The sequence below is a fragment of the Sarcophilus harrisii genome, chromosome 2 (genome assembly GCF_902635505.1).
Source record: "Sarcophilus harrisii chromosome 2, mSarHar1.11, whole genome shotgun sequence".
NCBI classification, from domain to species: Eukaryota; Metazoa; Chordata; class Mammalia; order Dasyuromorphia; family Dasyuridae; genus Sarcophilus; species Sarcophilus harrisii.
In genome coordinates this window covers 415860649-415879399 of record NC_045427.1, presented here as the reverse complement: position 1 = coordinate 415879399, position 18751 = coordinate 415860649, and the positions used below count along the sequence as shown (strand labels likewise).

General features: G+C 38.5%; 1 protein-coding gene across 1 annotated transcript in view; it reads right to left on the bottom strand.

The window, feature by feature from the left end:
- SIMC1 (SUMO interacting motifs containing 1) overlaps positions 1–3539 on the bottom strand; it is a 30953-nt gene extending 27414 nt beyond the window's left edge. Inside the window, exon 1 of the mRNA XM_031953718.1 lies at positions 2838–3539. Within this exon, the coding sequence (XP_031809578.1) occupies positions 2838–3254 (417 nt within the window). The 5' untranslated portion in view covers positions 3255–3539. The remainder of the gene's footprint in view (positions 1–2837) is intronic.
- Between the last annotated feature and the right edge of the window lie 15212 nt (positions 3540–18751).

Below are 18751 nucleotides of genomic sequence, written 5' to 3'. Positions count from 1 at the left end.
AAGAATGAGAAAAAATTGTCATACCAAACTATGAAAATTTTATAGACCTAGAAAAAAAATCAAAATTCATTTGGAAGAACAAAAGGTCAAGAACATCAAGGGAGTCAGTGAAGGAGGGTGACCTCATAGTACCAGTTCTCAAAGTTATAAAGCTGTAATCAAACAATCTGGTACTGGCTAAGAAATAAGAGTAATAATAGATCAGTGGAACAGATTAGGTACACAAGACACAGTAGTAAATGATCACAATAATTTAGCATTTGAGAAACACAAAAAGCCAAGGTTTTGGGACAAGAACTCATTATTTGACAAAAATTGCTGGAGAAACTGGAAAACAGTATGGCATAAACTAGGTATGGACAAATATCTCAAATTGTATAGCAAGATGAGGTCAAAAGGGATACATGATTTACATATAAAGGATGATATCATGGGCAAATTAGGAGAAGAAATAAGTTTACTTGTTAGACCCATGGAGTAGGGAAGAATTTATGACCAAACATGAAATAGGGAGTATTACACATAGTGTAAAATGGAAAATTTTAATTATATTATATATAATATGATATTATATATATTTTGCAAACTATATATTTACACAAACAAAATCAATATACATATATAGTGCAAACAATATATATTTGCACAAACAAAATCAATATATATATATATAGTGCAAACAATATATATTTGCACAAACAATGCAACCAAGATTTTAAAAAAAGGCAGAAAACTGGAGGAAAATTTTTTACACCAAGGATTTCTGATAAAAATCTCATTTCTCAATTATACACAGAACTGAGTCAAATTTATATGAATATCAGCCACTCCCCAATAAAAGTCAAAGGATATGAACAGGAAATTTTTAGAAGAAATCAAAGCAATTTATAAGTCATTTAAAAAAGTGCTCTAAACCACTCCAGATTACCGAAATGCAAATTAGAACAACTTTGAGGTAACTAACTCACACTTAACAGGTTAGCTAGCAGAAAAAAATGACAACTGTTGGTGAGGTCATTAATGCATTCGTGAATCGACCAATATTTTGAAGAACAATTTGGAACTATAAACAAAAGGTTATAAAACCATGCATATCCTTTGTTTCAGCCACACCACTGGTAGGTTTATAAGCCCCAAAGAGATTTTTAAAAAGGGGGAGGGGAAGGGAAAGGACCTGTTTGTACAAAAATTTTTATGGCAGCTCTTTTTGTGGTGGTAAAAAATTGGAAAATGAAAGGATGAGTTTCATTATTAATTGGGGAATGGCTTAACAAGTTGTAATATATGATTGTATCGAATAGTCTGATATTTATAAAATGATTAGTAGGAGGCCTTCAGAAAAATCTAGTAAGATTTACACAAACTGATACAACGTGAAGTGAAAAAAACCCAGAAAACTCTTGCACACAACAGCAATACTGTATAATGACTAGGCCATTTTCAGCAATAGTGATCCAAGATAATTCCAAAGGTCTCAAGATAATAGATATCTACAATCTAAAGAAAGAATCGAGGGAGTCTGAATGCAGATTGAGACATACAATTTTTCATTTTATTTTTTCATGTGTTTTTCTTTCTTTTATGTCTTCCTTAGTAACAGGATTAATGTGGAAGTACATTTTGCATAACTACACATGCAAACCTATATCAAACTGCTTACTATGTGTATATGGGAATGGAGGGAAAAAAATTGGAATCCAAAATTAAAAAAATAAAGAACGACAAAAACTGTCTTTACATGTAATTAGGAATAAAATATTTTTAAAAGAAACTACTGGATAGAAGACTGCAGTGGATGAAGTCAGGAGTTAAAAGATTTAGAGCAAAAGGAGTTAAAAGATTGGAAGGGATAAAGTCGGAATTAAAATATTGAGGATAAAAATTATCTTAGAAATGATCCATTTCAAACCCTTTCATTTTATAAATGAGTAAGCTGATCTTTGACCTTTTACCTTGTTACTTATAATCTGATTTATTAAGCTAGTGGTATTAGGATCAGGAAGACTGGAATTCAAATCCGACCTCAGACACTTAGTAGCTGAGCAAGTCACTTAACCCTGTCTGCCTCAGTTTCCTCATCTGGAAAAGGAACTGGCAAGCCTCTTCAGGATCTGTATCGAGAAAACCCCAAATGGGGCTATGAATCCACGACTGAAAACGACTCAACAGTTACACGATGTTTACTTGCTTCATAGAGCTAGATGGAGAAGCGATAAAGCAGATGCCGCTTAATATTTAAGGCAACGAAGTTTGGAAAAAGGAGAGCGGAGGCCCTGGCCCTTCATTTCTTCAAGCTTTACAGTAATGATGGGTAAAGGGGAGGAGCGGCAGAGGTGGTGGGCTGGTAAGAAAGGGAAGGGGAAATGGAAGGGGGAGAGAGGGAAGAAAAAGGTGAGAAAGGGGAGCAGCAAGAGGATAAGGGAGGAAAAAAGAGGAGGAGGGCGGGGAGGGGAGAAAGGTTACCCCCTAGGCTCTCAAGGAGTGCGCAATGCAATAATAAAGGGTGACAGCGCGTGCAGGCAAGAAACACAAACAGATGAGAAAGAAGCGAGGGTGATAGAGGGAGGGCGTTAGCAGGGGGAGGGAGGGGCGGGAGGGCGTTAGCAGGGGGAGGGAGGGGCGGGAGGGCGTTAGCAGGGGGAGGGAGGGGCGGGAGGGCGTTAGCAGGGGGAGGGAGGGGCGGGAGGGCGTTAGCAGGGGGAGGGAGGGCATTAGCAGGGGGCGGGAGGGGCGGGAGGGGCGGAAGGGGCGGGAGGGCATTAGCAGGGGGAGGGAGGGGCGGGAGGGCAGACGGGAGAGCTCGGAAAGCCGCGGCTGAGGAGCGAGCACGGACTCACCACCACATTGCAGGTGGAGTCGGCTTCCCGGATCCAGCGCCTGATTCTGATGCGGTGTATTCTTCTGTTCCGAGACCCGCTTTGGATCCGGCCGTGCCAGGACCCGCGGGCTCGGCCAGCGCCGGAGCTTCTACCAGGACTGCAGCGCTCGTCGTCGCTGCCATCCGAAATCACAATGGGCTCCGTCATGGGCTCGGCTTCGGAGGAGCCTAGGGCCCCCGCTCGCGGGGGCCTGGGGCTGCGGCTGCGGCTGCGGCCATCCCCGTCCAGCCCGGGCCTCGCGCTCTCCGTCGCCTCCGCCTCTTCCCGCTCGCACCCCCGTCCGAATTTCCTCTGCAGCGGGGGCCGGGGCCCAGGCGGGCTGGGAGGGGCCTGGCGAGCGCTCTGAAGCGGACAGGGCGGCCCGGCCCGAGTCATGGATCCGCGGGCAGGGCTCGGGCTCGGGCTCGGAGCGGGCCCCCGAGCCTGGGAAAAAGAGAAAGGGCGCTCGGGGCGAAGGCGGGGCCTCCCGACGCGACGCAGCCGGCTGCTTCCAGGCCTCCCGAGCGAGGATCCTCGGCTGGGCTGCGGGGTGGAAGGGCGTGAGAGGGCGGAGCCTGGGCGCGCCGTCGGTGGGCTGGGCCGCCGGAGAAAACGGCGGCTCTGGCGGCGCCGGGGCTGGCGCCCGAGCCTCGGAGCAGCCTCTCCGCTCCGCCCTGAGAGCACGCAAGGAGCGGCTTTCGCGGGCAGCGCTGCCTGGTGGAGGTGGCTTGTTTTTTAATAAATTGCTGGGGGCGCGGGAGCTCGCAAAACAGCTAATAATTCTCTTTTTCTATAAGAGCTTTTTATTTTCAGAAGCTATACGCATTGTTAATTTTAAACATTCACCCTCGCAGAACCTTGTGTTCCGAATCTCCCCCTCTCTTCTCCCCCACTCCCTTCCCTAGATGGCACATGATCCAAGACATGTTAATTAATGGGAATACATCTTTCCACAATCATGCTGCAAAGAAAAATCCTTGCGAAGGCTCTCAGAAAGTGAGTTGGGTCAAGAAGGGAGGAGCCTGGCTAGCTGGGCTGGGCTTGTTTTTCTGTTGCTAGAAGTTCCTTGCCGCTTTGAAGGACTGGGAGGGGAGAGATGCTCAGGCTGTGGACCGAAGATGTACACCTTATGAGAAAGATCAATTCCATACCTGTCGTTTTCATTTTCACCACTTGTGTCTTCTGAAACCAATTAACAACCAGTACCAAGGTACCACTGAAATTAGAAGGGGGAGAGCAGAACAACCAACCAGAGGAGCATCAGAAAAGTGACAGTTATTCTTAGCTGTCTTACAATTTAGGAGACCAAAGCTAAATGCGGAAGTCCAGCATGTGCTATTCATCCATTCAACAAAGATACAAGTACAAGAGATGTTGTGAAGGCAACATGGATAAGACAGTAGTTAGTTGATGAGATTTGGGAGATGGGGGGAGAGAAAATAGTAGGGCCGAGTCTGAGAATATAGAAGAATGATATTACCCTCTATTTATAATATGTAGTCTCTGTAGTTCAATACTCCTGTCAGTGTATTTTTCCTATTTAAGACCTTTGCAACTGTAAATGCTAGTCTCCTTCTCTAAATATAATAGAATTGTTATTGTTTTCTAGCTAACAGAACACATGTATATATAGGTAGACAGATTGGTTAAGTGAATTCTTTTTCTCTTTAGTGAAAATTCTATTCATCTCACATGTAGAATCCAAACAAAAAGCTGTAACTATTTTCTTTAGCATCTGTTTGTACTTGTTTTATGGAGCTATTAATTTTCTTTTCATAATTTTTTTTTGCATCACTCATTTCTTTCATCAATTTTTCCTTTACATTCTTAACTCTTTTTTTAGCTCCTCCAGGAATTCTTATTGGACTTATGTCCAATTTAAATTCTTTTTTCCCCTTTTAGGCTTTCCTTGTCGTTTTCATGTTATAGGCAGCAATGAGGCAGAGGACCTGGGACTCCTGGCAACCTTGAGCTCTAGGCAGCAGCCAGAGCCCTGGATGGTACAGGGTGAGGGACTATAGCTTTCACCCACATATCCTGTGGGTATGAAATGATATAGTCTGGTGTCTTAGATTAGGTAGTATAAAAGGGAGAAGTATATGGAAACTGAGTGGATGCCCATCAATTGGAGAATGGCTGAATAAATTGTGGTATATGAATGTTATGGAATATTATTGTTCTGTAAGAAATGACCAGCAGGATGATTTCAGAAAGGCCTGGAGAGACTTACACGAACTGATGCTGAGTGAAATGAGAAGGTCCAGGAGATCCTTATATACTTCAACAATACTATATGATGATCAATTCTCATGGACCTGGCCATCTTCATCAATGAGATGAACCAAATCAGTTCCAATGGAGCAGTAATGAACTGAACCAGCTATGCCCAGAGAAAGAACTCTGGGAGATGACTAAGAACCATTACATTGAATTCCCAATCCCTATATTTTTGCATGTCTGCATTTTTGATTTCCTTCACAGGCTAATTGTACAATATTTCAGAGTCCGATTCTTTTTGTATAGTGAAATAACTGTTTGGTCATGTATACTTATTGTGTATCCAATTTATACTCTAATATATTTGACATCTACTGATCACCCTGCCATCTAGAGGAGGGGATGGAGAGAAGGAGGGGAAAAATTGGAACAAAAGTTTTGGCAATTGTCAATGTTGTAAAATTACCCATACATATAACTTGTAAATAAAAAGCTATGAAATAATAATAATAATAAAAAGGGAGCAGTATAGTTTGTTCAAAACACCTATTATGAGAAAAATTAGTTCACACACTAAGTTTATGTCTTGATTATTTCTGTCACCATAGTAGTTTTTCATGGCCAACTTTTTTTTGTTTGTTCATTTTTTCTAGCTTATCTCTTGACTTATGTTAAAATTGGGCTCTGTTCCCAGCACTATCCCAAGCTTCAGGTTTTTTCCTGAATGCTATTTTCAGAGATAGTTCTGTGGGTTAATTTTCAGTGCTTCCAAGGTAGTGCAATCTGGGGATAAGAAATATGGTCACTGCTCTTCTTATCTGAGCTATAGACTTTCCCCAGCAAGGACCTCTGCTTTTCTGCAGCCACAAGAACCAGTGCTTCTGTTGAGGTCTAGATTTGGGGCACCTAAATGAAATTAGGGTTTAGTTGAGGTCTAGTGGCAGGTTTGGGGTATAGGGAGTCAAACAGAGTCCCCCCCCCTTGCAACCCCCTTGGATTCAGTGCAAGGATATGGCGGTAAATGAGGTCTATAGCGGTGCAAGTTCCCAATAAAGGCATTTATTGGCCCGAGAGCTAGATTGATAAAAGTGGTTTATTATTGGGTTTGGAAGTAAGGAGATAGGTGAAGGTAGAGATAAGGAGGGCACCGGACAGAGGGTACTCACATGGCTAGCATGTTTGGAATCTCTGCAAAGAGGGGGTTCCAGCGTCTCCCTTTTATAAAGGGAGATTTAGTTCGAGGGGCTTTTGGGTGTAGCCCCAAAGTTGGCTCAGATCCAGGTGGGGCTGGGACAGGTCTGGATCTTCTATTGGAATTCAAAGGGACCAGAATTTGTGAGTCAAAGGGTAATTACATTAACCAGAGAGGTTTGGGAATCAAAGATAGGAATCTTTCCCACATCACTTCTCTCTGCCCTGGAACTGCCTATGGACAATGCAACAGAACTCTGCATCCAATGCCAGCTCAGGGTCTGGTCTTCTTTTTCTGAGTGTTGTTCAGTGCCCTTTCTGTCTTTAGCTTCTGCTAAAGCTGGTGGCATTGTTATGTTGGGCTCTTGGCCAGCCTCTACCCCAGTGTCTTAAGTTGACTGAAGATGGAAAAAGTCTTGGCCCCAACTTTTGTTGGCTCTACCAACAAAATTCTACAGATTTTAATTTGTTATGTTATTTTAAAGTTGTTTGGAGAGAAATGTTAGAGAGTTCACTTGGGCTGTTGCCTCTCTTCCACTATCTTTCCCACTGTAACTATTTAAAACAAAGGCTTTTTTTTTTTCTTTGCAAAAATAAGCCTCAAGGCTATTCTTCTTGGCACCGGTCAAACTCATTTGAAACAACAAAAATTCCTTAGGATACTTTGTTTTCCACTTAACTACACAATTTTACTGATTTGTCTAAAAATCCTTAAACTGTTGGGAAAATCTCTCCCTATTTCTAAAATTGCAATAATGTTCAATTCAGGCGAGTGAAGTAATTTTTTGGTAGCACTCTAGTTCTTGTAGATAATAGATTTCTACTATATGATAAGATAAGAATGAGCCTTTGGCACTATTGTCTCTATCATATTCAACCAATCACTGCCTTGGGATAGCTGGGAACTACAAAACCAACATCTCTAATGTATATTGGAGATGGAATAATTCTTTTGTTTTAAAGGGGAAATTTTTGAGACATCTTGGGAAGAGGTGTTTTGAACAACTATACTGCTCCCTTTAATACTAGCTAATCAAAGACAGCAGCACTTCACACACAGCATAGAAAGCCATTTCTGTTCTTACAAGCTTTCTATAGATCCTGTGTAACTACTTTCCCACTAGTCCCTTGGGGAACTACTTTTCCCTTTATATCCTGCTCTTTATTGATCTGAAATTACAAGTCCTCTTCTTGCTCACATAACTGGAGGAAAGCCAACTCAAAACATAAATCCAAGATATGTCGCATCCAGTCTCCATCTATCCTAGTTTTTCCTCTACTGGATACAAAGATTTCCTCTTGAATTGCTAATTTTTATGCCTGAGCATGGCAGTTAATTTATCACGAATTCCTTATTTATATAGCAGTAGCCACTAAGTGGTAATCTCAAAGAACTGTTATCATTCTTCAGTTATTTTCTACAAACTCCAACTTTGACTCTTTTTTTTTCTCTCAATAGTATTTTATTTTTCCAAATACATGTAAAGATAGTTTTCAACATTCATTTTTTTTTAAGATTTTGTGTTCCAAATTTTTCTCTCTTCCTTCCTTAGCCTCTCCCCCCCCCAAGACAGAAAAGCAATCTGAAATAGATCCTTTTAAAAATATTTCAATATTTGTTATGTTGTACAAGAAAAATTAGACCAAAAGAGGAAAAAAAAAACCAAGAAAGAGAGAAAAAAAAGAGGTTAAAATATTATGTTTTGATCCACAGTTGGTCTTCATAATTTTCTTTCTGGATGTGGATGGCATTTTCCATCCCAAGTCTACTGGAATTATCTTGGATCACTTGGAATTATCATTTGGATATTGCTGAGAAGAGCCAAGTCTATCACAGTTGACCATCACGTAATCTTGTTATTGTGTACAATGATCTCCTGATTCTGCTCACTTCAGTCAGCATCAGTTCATGTAAGTCTCTCCAGGCCTTTCTGAAATCATCCTGTTGGTCATTTCTTAGAGAACAATAATATTATAAAACATTCATATACCACAACTTATTCAGCCATTCCTCAACAAATGGGCATCCACTTATTTTCCAATTTCTTGCCACCACAAAAAGAGCTGCCCCAGATTAAAATGCTTCCTTCTATCATCTCAGATTGCCTTGTATTTATTTTATGTATATTGTGAATATGTTTATATGTTGTACTCCATTACTTTTTTCTCTAGAATATAAGCTTCTTGAAGGCAGGAACTGATTTTATTTTTTTCTTTTTATCACAGACTTAATCTAGCACAGAACTTAATGCATAGTCACTTAATCTGCTTATTTATTGTTGATTGATTGATATATTCTACTACTAATGAGATAAAATAAAAAAAAAACTGCTTAGCATGGTGCCTAACATGTGGGTGATTAATAAGTGCTTATTCCCTTCCCCTTCACTTATAGTATGGAATGTCATGCATGTACTACTGCTATTTATGCATATGTTCTATTTCTGCATTGTAAAAAACTGTTCTATATGCTATGTATCACATAAGTATGAGCCATAAGACATTCTATACTATATGAATTTTAATATTAAAGTTCTTACATGCTGTAATTTTGTATTCTAATATATATGTTGCATGTCCCATGATTAGTGGTATAAAGTTCTAATGTGTCAGTCATGTACAAAATATCTGCATGTGCCCATCAACCCTGTGTTAATTATATAAACTATGTGATTTGCAAAGTTCTTTATACTATTTTTATGCTCCCATACATTTCGTTGTTCCCTCATATGATTTGCCAGAGAAGATCTCAATGTAAACTCATAAATCCTTTAGGATTTTGCTGGTGGTGTCAGACAGATAATGACTTCAAATCAGCTTCTCATATCTATGTTACTTGGAGGTGAAAAAACTGGGGAAACCACAAATCCCAGAGCTATTAGTCAAATACATAGCTTTTATATAGGAGATAATCAAATATATCCTGACTGTGAAGTGTATGCTTACAATAATTTAGGGTATAGTCTGTTACAAGGAAAATTCTTTGGGCTTTTACCTTGAATAATGAGACAAAATTCAGGAAAAAGAGAATTAAAAGGAATTTGACTAAAAAAAATACATCAAGGTAGCAACATTTTGATGGGAGAGATCAGCCAGGAATTCAAGATAGAACCAATTTTGTATTGATAACTTTTGTAATGAGATAAATTCAGATACATTCATGTTAGCAAAAAGGAATGGGCTACTGTGACTCAGCTCTTCCTCAATTGTCAGGATGAGCTGACAAATAAGTAGGGGGTGTTCTGCTACTATGCTTAATAGCAGATAATATAAAGGCTGCAGTCTAGGGGACACCTTCCTCAGCAGAGCCTACCTCAACACTGAAGAGTAGGATTGGGAACAGTCACTAGAGTCAGCATAACTTTTAAAATAAGTCATTCAAAAATTACTAAACCCAGAGAATCGGGAATTCAGGTCAAAGAAGGGAGAATAAGCCTGAGGACATTAGCTAGCTAGAAAGACTCTGTTCTGTGTCCCAAATACAAAAGCTAATAATATTCTAGAAATTATTGGATCACAGATTTGAGCAGGAAGTCACAAACCTGGAAGTCAAACATTTTTATTTTATAGTGGAGAGATCAAGGCACAGAAAACTTAAGTGACTTACTTGTCCAGGGTCATATAGCTAGTATTTAAAGGGAGATTTAAATTGAGGTTTTCCTAACTCCAGGTCTAGTGTTTCATCCATGACACCATCTTGCCTCTCTAAAGATGAAAAGCTTTCTAGAAAAGGGAAAACAAAAGGCTGAGAAAGACTTTGTCTTTTCGTTTTTTTTTTTCCTTTAACAAGGTGGTACATGATTCTATAACTGAAGCAAGAGTAATTTAAAAAACAAAACAAAAATTTCCAGTTTTTTGGTTAAAAAGTCATGGTAGAACTACACACCTGTCAGACTGACTAGAATGACAGGGAAAGATAATGATGCATGTTGGAGGGGATATGGGAAAACATGGACACTGATGCATTGCTGGTGAAATTGTGAATACATCCAGCCATTCTGGAGAACGATTTGGAACTATGCTCAAAAAGTTATCAAACTGTGCATACCCTTTGATCCAGCAGTGTTTCTACTGGGCTTATATCCCAAAGAGATACTAAAGAAGGGAAAGGGACCTGTATGTGCACGAATGTTTGTGGCAGCCCTTTTTGTAGTGGCCAGAAACTGGAAACTGAGTGGATGCCCATCAGCTGGAGAATGGCTGAATAAATTGTGGTATGTGAATGTTATGGAATATTATTGTTCTGTAAGAAATGACCAGCAGGAGGATTTCAGAGAGACCTGGAGAGACTTACACGAACTGATGCTGAGTGAAATGAGCAGGACCAGGAGATCATTATATACTTCAGCAGCAATACTATATGATGACCAGTTCTGATGGACCAGGCCATCCTCAGGAATGAGATGAACCAAATCAGTTCCAACGGAGCAGTAATGAACTGAACCAGCTACGCCCAGTGAAAGAACTCTGGGAGATAATTAAGAACCATTTCATTGAATTCCCAATCCTTATATTTTTGCCTGCCTGCATTTTTGATTTCCTTCACAGGCTAATTGTACAGTATTTCAGAGTCTGATTCTTTTTGTACAGCAGAATAATGGTTTGGTCATGTATACTTATTATGTATCTAATTTATACTTTAATATATTTAACATCTCCTGGTTATCCTGCCATCTAGGGGAGAGGGTAGGGGGGAAGGAGGGGAAAAATTGGGACAAAAAATTTGGCAACTGTCAATGCTGTAAAATTACCCATACATATAACTTGTAAATAAAAAGGTATTTTAAAAAATATTTCTTAGAGAATGTATTTCTACAAAAGTTTGAGTTATGATTTCTTTAAAAAGTCCTTTGTTTGGAATTTTTTAAAAATTACTTTTGCTTTCAGTTACTGGGCATTTAGTTTTCTTCTTCCTATCTCCCTCCCTACAGAAGGGAAAAAAAGAAAAAAAAAAAAAAAGAAAAAGCCCAATAAACATAGTCCAACAAACAAACAAAAAAATCCTGTATTGTTTATGTCCAAAAATATGTATTATGCTGTGGTTTTGGTTCATCATCTCTATCAGGAGGTAGGTAGCATGGTCCTTTGGGATCATAATAGATCATTATGTTATTCAGAGTTCTTAAGTTTTTCAAAATTGTTCATTTTTGTAATGTTGTTATAGTATAAATAGTTCTCCTGGTCTGCTCATTTTATTTTAAATCTGTTTACATAAATATTCCCAATTTTCTCTTAAACTGTCTCCAACATTTCTTGTAGCACAATTAATATTCCATTATATTAAATATACCATCATTTGCTCAACCATTCCTTAGTTGATAGGTCCCTTCTCAATTTCTAATTCTTTGCCAATATAAAAAGAGCTTTGATAAATATGTACATATAGGTTCCCCTTTTTGGGTATTTTTGGAGGTAAGTAGGCCCAGTAGAGCTATTACTGGGTGAAAAAGTATGTACCATTTAATAACTTTTGGAGCATGTTTGTACATTATTTTCCATGATTTCTAAAACGATTCATATCTTCACCAAAATATATTAATACATCTAGTTATTAACATAAACTAACACATCTTCAGAAATTCCTAAATTATTAGGTATTCTAGCATGTATTGAAATGAATAATTTTTGACCATAACATTTGATTATATCCAATATCAACTTGTTGGTACTGCCATCTAGTGTTCCTATAGTAGATTAGGCTTTCTTCTTCCTCTTATGTATGTATGTATAGGGTTTTTGTGGAGGAAGGCAGAAAAATGGGACATGGATATCCACTCAATAGATTGATGAATATTGTATCATGCCTGGAAATGTGTCTTTGGGATGTATAATTAAAATGGTTAGTCAATAAGCATTTTTAAAACACCATGTGCTAGGTACTATAAGTGCTGAAGATATATAAAGAAATGCAAAAGACACTTTGCTCAAACTACAAAACACTTTCCACACAAATAAAGTGAGATCTAAACAATTGGAAAAATATCAAGTGCTCTTGGATAGGTCGAGTGAATACAATAAAGATGACAGTACTATCTAAACTAGCCTACTTATTTAGTTCTATACCAAACTCCCAAGAAATTATTTTACTGACCTAGAAAAAAATAACAAAATTCATCTGGAAGAACAAAAGGTCAAGAATTTCAAGGGAACTAATGAAAAAAAAAATCAAATGAAGGTGGTCTGTTCTAAAACTATATTATAAAGCCGCAGTCATCAAAACCATTTGGTACTGTCTAAGAAATAGACTAGTTGATCAGTGGAATAGGTTAGGTTCAAAGGACAAAATAGTCAATAACTTTAATAATCTAGTATTTGACAAACCCAAAGACCCCAGCTTTTGGAATAAGAATTCACTGTTTAACAAAAACTGCTGGGAAAACTGGACGCTAGTATGGTAGAAACTAGGTAGAAACTGTGACCTACACTTAACACTGTATACCAAGATAAGGTCAAAATGGGTTCATAATCTAGACATAAAGAATGATGTTATAAACAAATTAGAAGGACATAGGATAGTTTAAGATAGAACATAGGAAGAACATAGGATAGATAGAAGAACATAGGAAGGAATTGTGACCAAGAAGAACTAGAGATCATTACTGATCACAAAATAATTTTGATTATATTAAGTTAAAAGGTTTTTGTACAAACAAAATTAATGCAGACAAGATTAGAAGGAAAGCAATAAACTGGGAAAACACTTTTATATTCAAAGGGTCTGAGAAAGGCTTCATTTCCAACATATATAGAAAATTGACTCAAATTTATTAGAAATCAAGCCATTCTCCAACTGATAAATGATCAAAGGAAATGAACAGACAATGTTCAGATGAAGAAATTGAAACTATTTCTAGTCATATGAAAAGGTGTTCCACATCACTATTGATCAGAGAAATGCAAATTAAGACAATTCTGAGATACCACTACACACCTGTCAGATTGTCTAAGATGACAGGAAAAAATAATGATGATTGTTGGAGGGGATGCGGGAAAACTGGGACATTGATGCATTGTTGGTGGAGTTGTGAACGAATCCAACCATTGTGGAGAGTAGTTTGGAACTAGGCTCAAAAAGTTATCAAACTGTGCATACCCTTTGATCCGGCAGTGTTACTACTGGGATTATATCCCAAAGAGATTATAAAGAAGGGAAAGGGACCTGTATGTGCACGAATGTTTGTGGCAGCCCTCTTTGTAGTGGCTAGAAACTGGAAACTGAATGGATGTCCATCAATTGGGGAATGGCTGAATAAATTATGCTGTATGAATGTTATGAAATATTACTGTTCTGTAAGAAATGACCAGCAGGATAATTTCAGAAAGGCCTGGAGAGACTTACATGAACCGATGCTAAATGAAATGAGCAGGACCAGGAGATCATTATACACAGCAACAACAAGACTATATGAAGATCAATTCTGACAGACGTGGTTCTTCAACAATGAAATGGTTCAAACCAGTTCCAATTGTTCGCAATGAAGAGAATCATTTACACCCAGAGAGAGGACCGTGTGGACCACAACATAGCATTTTGACTCTTTCTATTGTTGTTTGCTTGCATTTTTGTTTTCCTTCTCAGCTTTTTTTCTTTTTCTGGATCCAACTTTTCTTGTGCAGCAAGATAACTGTATGGATATGTATACATATGTTGGATTTAATATATATTTTAACATGTATTGGACTACTTGCTATCTAGGGGAGAGGGTAGGAGGAAGGAGGGGAAAATTTGGAGCAAGTGGCCATGTTGAAAAATTATCCAAGCATATGTTTTGTAAATAAAAAGCTATAATAATAATAAAAAAGACACTTTGCTCCCAAGTTAACAATTTAATGGGGCAGATAATACGCAAACAACCATGTACAAAACACGATGTGTTTAAACATGTTAAATTGGAGATGATCAACAGAAGGCACTAGCATTAAGGGGAACTGGGAAATAAATTTTGTAGGAGATGGGATTTTAGAAGGACTTGAAGAAATGCAGGAATGCTAGAAGTGAAATCTAGTGAAAATGCATAGGGAAATGGAGTGTCTTATGCAAAGAACAGCAAGGAGACCAGCGCTAGATCACAGAGTATGTGGAGCAAAGAGGATGTAAGGAGGACAAGACTGGAAAGATAGGAAGGTCAGCTTGTGAAGGGTTTTGAATGCCAAACAAGACTTTATATTTGATCCTGGAGGTGACAGGGAATCGCTGGAGTTTACTGAAAAGGGCGGGAGAAATGGTCAGGTCTGCAGTTTAGAAGATCATTTTGATAGCTAAATGGAAGAATGAACTGGAGTGGGGAGAGACTTGAGTTAGGGAGACCAAACAAAAGGGTATTGCCATTATTCAGGCAATTCAGGTAATTATTCAATTATTCAGGTAATGAGGTCCTGCACTAGATTGGTGGTCAGAGGAGATGTGTGGTGAAGGTAAAATGGACAAGAGTTGGAAACAGATTGTATATGGGAGATAAACAAGGATGACATCTATATTGTGATTCTGGATGACTGGGAGAATGGTAGTATCCTTTTTTCCCCCTTTCCCTTCTTTATAAAGAAAAAAAGGGAGGAGAGAAAAGAGTATGCTCAGCTCCAATGCCATCTGCTTCTGTTTTTCTGTCCTATCCCGGCTCACAGCTTGATCTATATGCCCACCTGTCGGTGGCCAGCTCACCTGCCTTTGGGCTACAACCTGGATCCCACAGAGACAGATTGACCAGGAAGTAGATGTGAGGTTGGGGAGTTTATTTTTAGCACAGTCTCTCCAGATTAGAGGATCTCTGGACAGGACCTCCCTCTAGGAGCCAGAGCGGTTGGGCCATCCAAGGATTGGTCCATGGAGAAGGAGAGAGGTGTGCAAAAGCTTCCTGAGCACTAAAGAAGGAGGGGGGCACTTGGCAGTGGCGAGTGCCGCCTCTTAGGGCTAGCCCTACCTCCACAGAGCACTCGCCTGCTCTCGAGAGCTCTTACATACCATCCCTGTGCCCTGTTCCACATTCTGCACCAGTTACACTGTCCTTTTCTTACCTTCTCCCAAAGCTTTTTCCTTCCTTTTAAATTGCTTTCTTGATCCACTCTCTGTAGAGTTTGTTTTGCTTAGGACTAATCTCTCATCTCTTTACTTTCACTTGGCTGTTTAGTCTCCTCTCTTCCATCTCTTTTTCCCCCTCTTGTTTCCTTATTGAGGGAGATTTATTTCTGTACCCAATCTTCTTTTGATTACTCCAGGTGAGATAATTCAAGTGTTGTAAATTTCCCCTTATATTTTTATCCTTGTCTTCTACTTGCATTTACTGATGATATAATTTCCCTCTTCCATGGCTTTTTCTCCTAATGTAGTCCTTTCCTTTTCCCTTTCTTTTCTTTTGAGATCATTGAAACATTACCAAAAAAAAAACTTCCAGGCACTCTTATTTGATGTCTATGAGCCCTGATGATTTAGGGTTCTAAAATTTTTTTGTATAATCTCTTAATTCAAATGTAAATATTTTGTCCTTGCTTAATTCCTTGTGATTTTTAACTTATATTTGCCTTTTTATGTTTCATTTGACTTGTGCTTATGTTTAAAAGTTTTAAATTTAGTTTTAGTCTTTTCATCAGGAATACTTGGAAGTCCTCTTTTTGATTAAAAGTCTATTATTCCCACTCCGGACTCTTTTTGAAATTATATCTAGTTTTGATGGATGTTATTCTTATTTGTAAGCCTAGATTTTTGCCTTCTGGAATATCATATTCCTAGCTCTTTGCTCTTCATGGTAGTAGCTGCTAAATTTTTTGTGATCCCGACACAGGAGCTATAGCTCCTTATGGATTAATGCATTTCTTCTCCTTCCCCCCTGATTCTTCCAGGATTTTTTCCTTTAAAGTTTTGGATTTTGGTTATAATATTCCCAACAGATTTCCTTTTGGGGTTTCTTTGAGGAGGTGACAGGTAGATTTTGTCTATTTTTACTTTCCCCTCTGGTTCTTATCAATCTTGGAAGTTTTCTTTTGTGACTTCAGGCTAGGTTTTTATGATCATAATTTTCAGCCAGTCCAGTGATTTTTAAATGATATCTTCTTAAATTATTTTCTGATCAATTGTTTCTTTTCAATCTTTTGATTTTGTTTTATTATTTTTTGTTAACTTCCTGTAGCCTGTATCTCTTCTTCTAAGCTGTTAGTTCTCTTTCCAAGTCTTTCTTCTATAGTTCTCATTTCTTTTTTACTCCTTCATCTAGTGTTTTTATTTAATTTATGAAATTTGTAAAATCAATCAAAGTTGGAGGGCAACCTATGACAAAGTGATCGTGAACTGAAAACTTCATCCTGGGCAAGTAACAAGAACAAAAATGAGCAGTAGCTGTGTGACTCTGACCCCAAGAGTGGCACAAGGTCTCATATTTATTTTCCAGCTAGTGTGAAATCTTCTTTGGAATAACTAAGGCAGGGAGCTCAGGACAAGGGGGAGTCTGTAATTCTGTTGCTCTGAACCCAGTGAGCCTTCCAAATAACTGACAATGATAAGATCCAGCAGCAGTCTATTGCAGCTCCAACCATGAACAGACCTAATTACTCAGACTCATACCTGGTTCAGGAACTTGTAAACCTTAGGATAGGTGGCAGCAATCAGATATTTCCCTGGATCCAGGAGCTTTTATCACACTGAAAACTTTCAAATGTCCAGTTTGTGTGCCTCTAAGATCCCTAAGGAATATAGCATTCCAAAAACAAAACATTAATAGGACCCAAGAGATCTAGGACACAGGGCCTTGCCCTAGTAGAAAGTCCAAATTTAGAATGTAAGGCTGGAAGAATTCTTTAAAAAAAAACAAAAAAACAAAACCTTAAAGATCTATTATGGTGATAAGCCCAGTCCAGATTCAAGAGAATGACAAAACACAGATTAAAGAAGAAAATGGCTCCAAAATATGTTCAAGAAAAACCTCAAAGAAAATTAATTTGTGCACAAGTTCAAGTCAAGAATTTATAAAATGCTGCTTAAGCTTTGATTGCAGGCTTCTTCTTTCCACATTATTAGGAACTTTCTGAAATGGGGTGACCAAATGAACACATTCCCAGAATTGATCCTTCATTGGCCAGTCCACCCTCCCCTTACTACTAACAAATGAGAAGAATGAAATTAATAACTCCCATTTTCATAGTGCTTCAAGGTTTCCACAGTGCTTTTTCTCACAACAATCCAGGAAGGTAGATTATTATGCCCATTTTACTCATGAGGAAACTCTGGCACAGGGAAGTGACCAGGCCTAGGTCACAAAGTGGAGTCAAAGCCAGGACTAAGACCTATTCATTTATTCATTCATTCCTTCATCTAACCAACATTTACTAAATGTCAATTGTGTATTAAGCATTGTAATGGATTTTTGAGGAATGTTGTTGATCCTTCATTTTTGAAGAGGGCCAGTGATATCATGGGACGATATCTTAACTTGCTCATGAATTAGTTAAGTAAGGCAGAGTCGTACAAAGTTGTCAGCCTTGCTTTCTCTTCTGGAGTCATCAAAATCCAAGGGCAAGATAAAAGGAAAGGCTATGGCCTGGGATGCAATAGTTGACCTTGCCATCTTTGATGTCTGACCAAGCTCTAAGTGCTCTATAGTGCCGCCTTCAGTCGCCTTCATGGCCATTAGAGAAAATTCTTTCATTCAGGCAGCAGATATTTATTAAGTGCCTTGTTATGGCCAGAGTACTGTGTTGGGTCCCCCAAAATATTGCATAATTATAAGACAAGGTTCCTGGTCTTAGGGAGTTTACTGCAATTTATTAAAAAAGAATAGACTTTTAACACATGAAAGCAAAGGGTGGTAAAAGATGAAATGATTAAAACATTACATTCCCCAGGAATTTAAGGGAGGAAGATTAATAATATGCCTGAAAAAGTCACATGGCAAGAAAGATAAAATGAATATCTAGGGTTTCAATTCCTTCTTTGATAGTTCTTAGCTTCAAGTAATTTCTCTTAACTTCTATAAAAAGGGGATGCTCCTAGTAGTATCCACCTCATAGATTATTGTTAAGCTAAAATAAACACATTTTAAAGTTCTAAGTAAATTCTGAGATGATGATTACAATGATGAATGAATAAATGGAAAAAGATGGATTCAAAGGATATTTCAAAGGTGGACTATTATCTTGAAATGAACACCCCATAAATATCTTGAAACTCAACATGTCCCAAATTGAGCTCATTATTTTGGCCTGTTCCCCCTTCCTCCCATTCTGTGGGCTGTGATGTGAAAGCTTGCCAAGCCCTTTTTCAGGCCTTTTCCTTCACTTTCGGTGTCCACCTTTTACTCCTCTTATTCGTGGCAGAAGCTGTAGCAGCATAGAATCATCTCATCTAAATCAGGTTTAGGGTAACCAAAGGCCTCAAACCTATCAATGAATGGGTGGATATTTTTACCCTAAACATGTGAAGACTTCCACCAACAGAATAGGCTGATGAGAACAATTTCATGAACAAGTTGAAATAAGGCAAAGTCCTTTGGGTAATATAG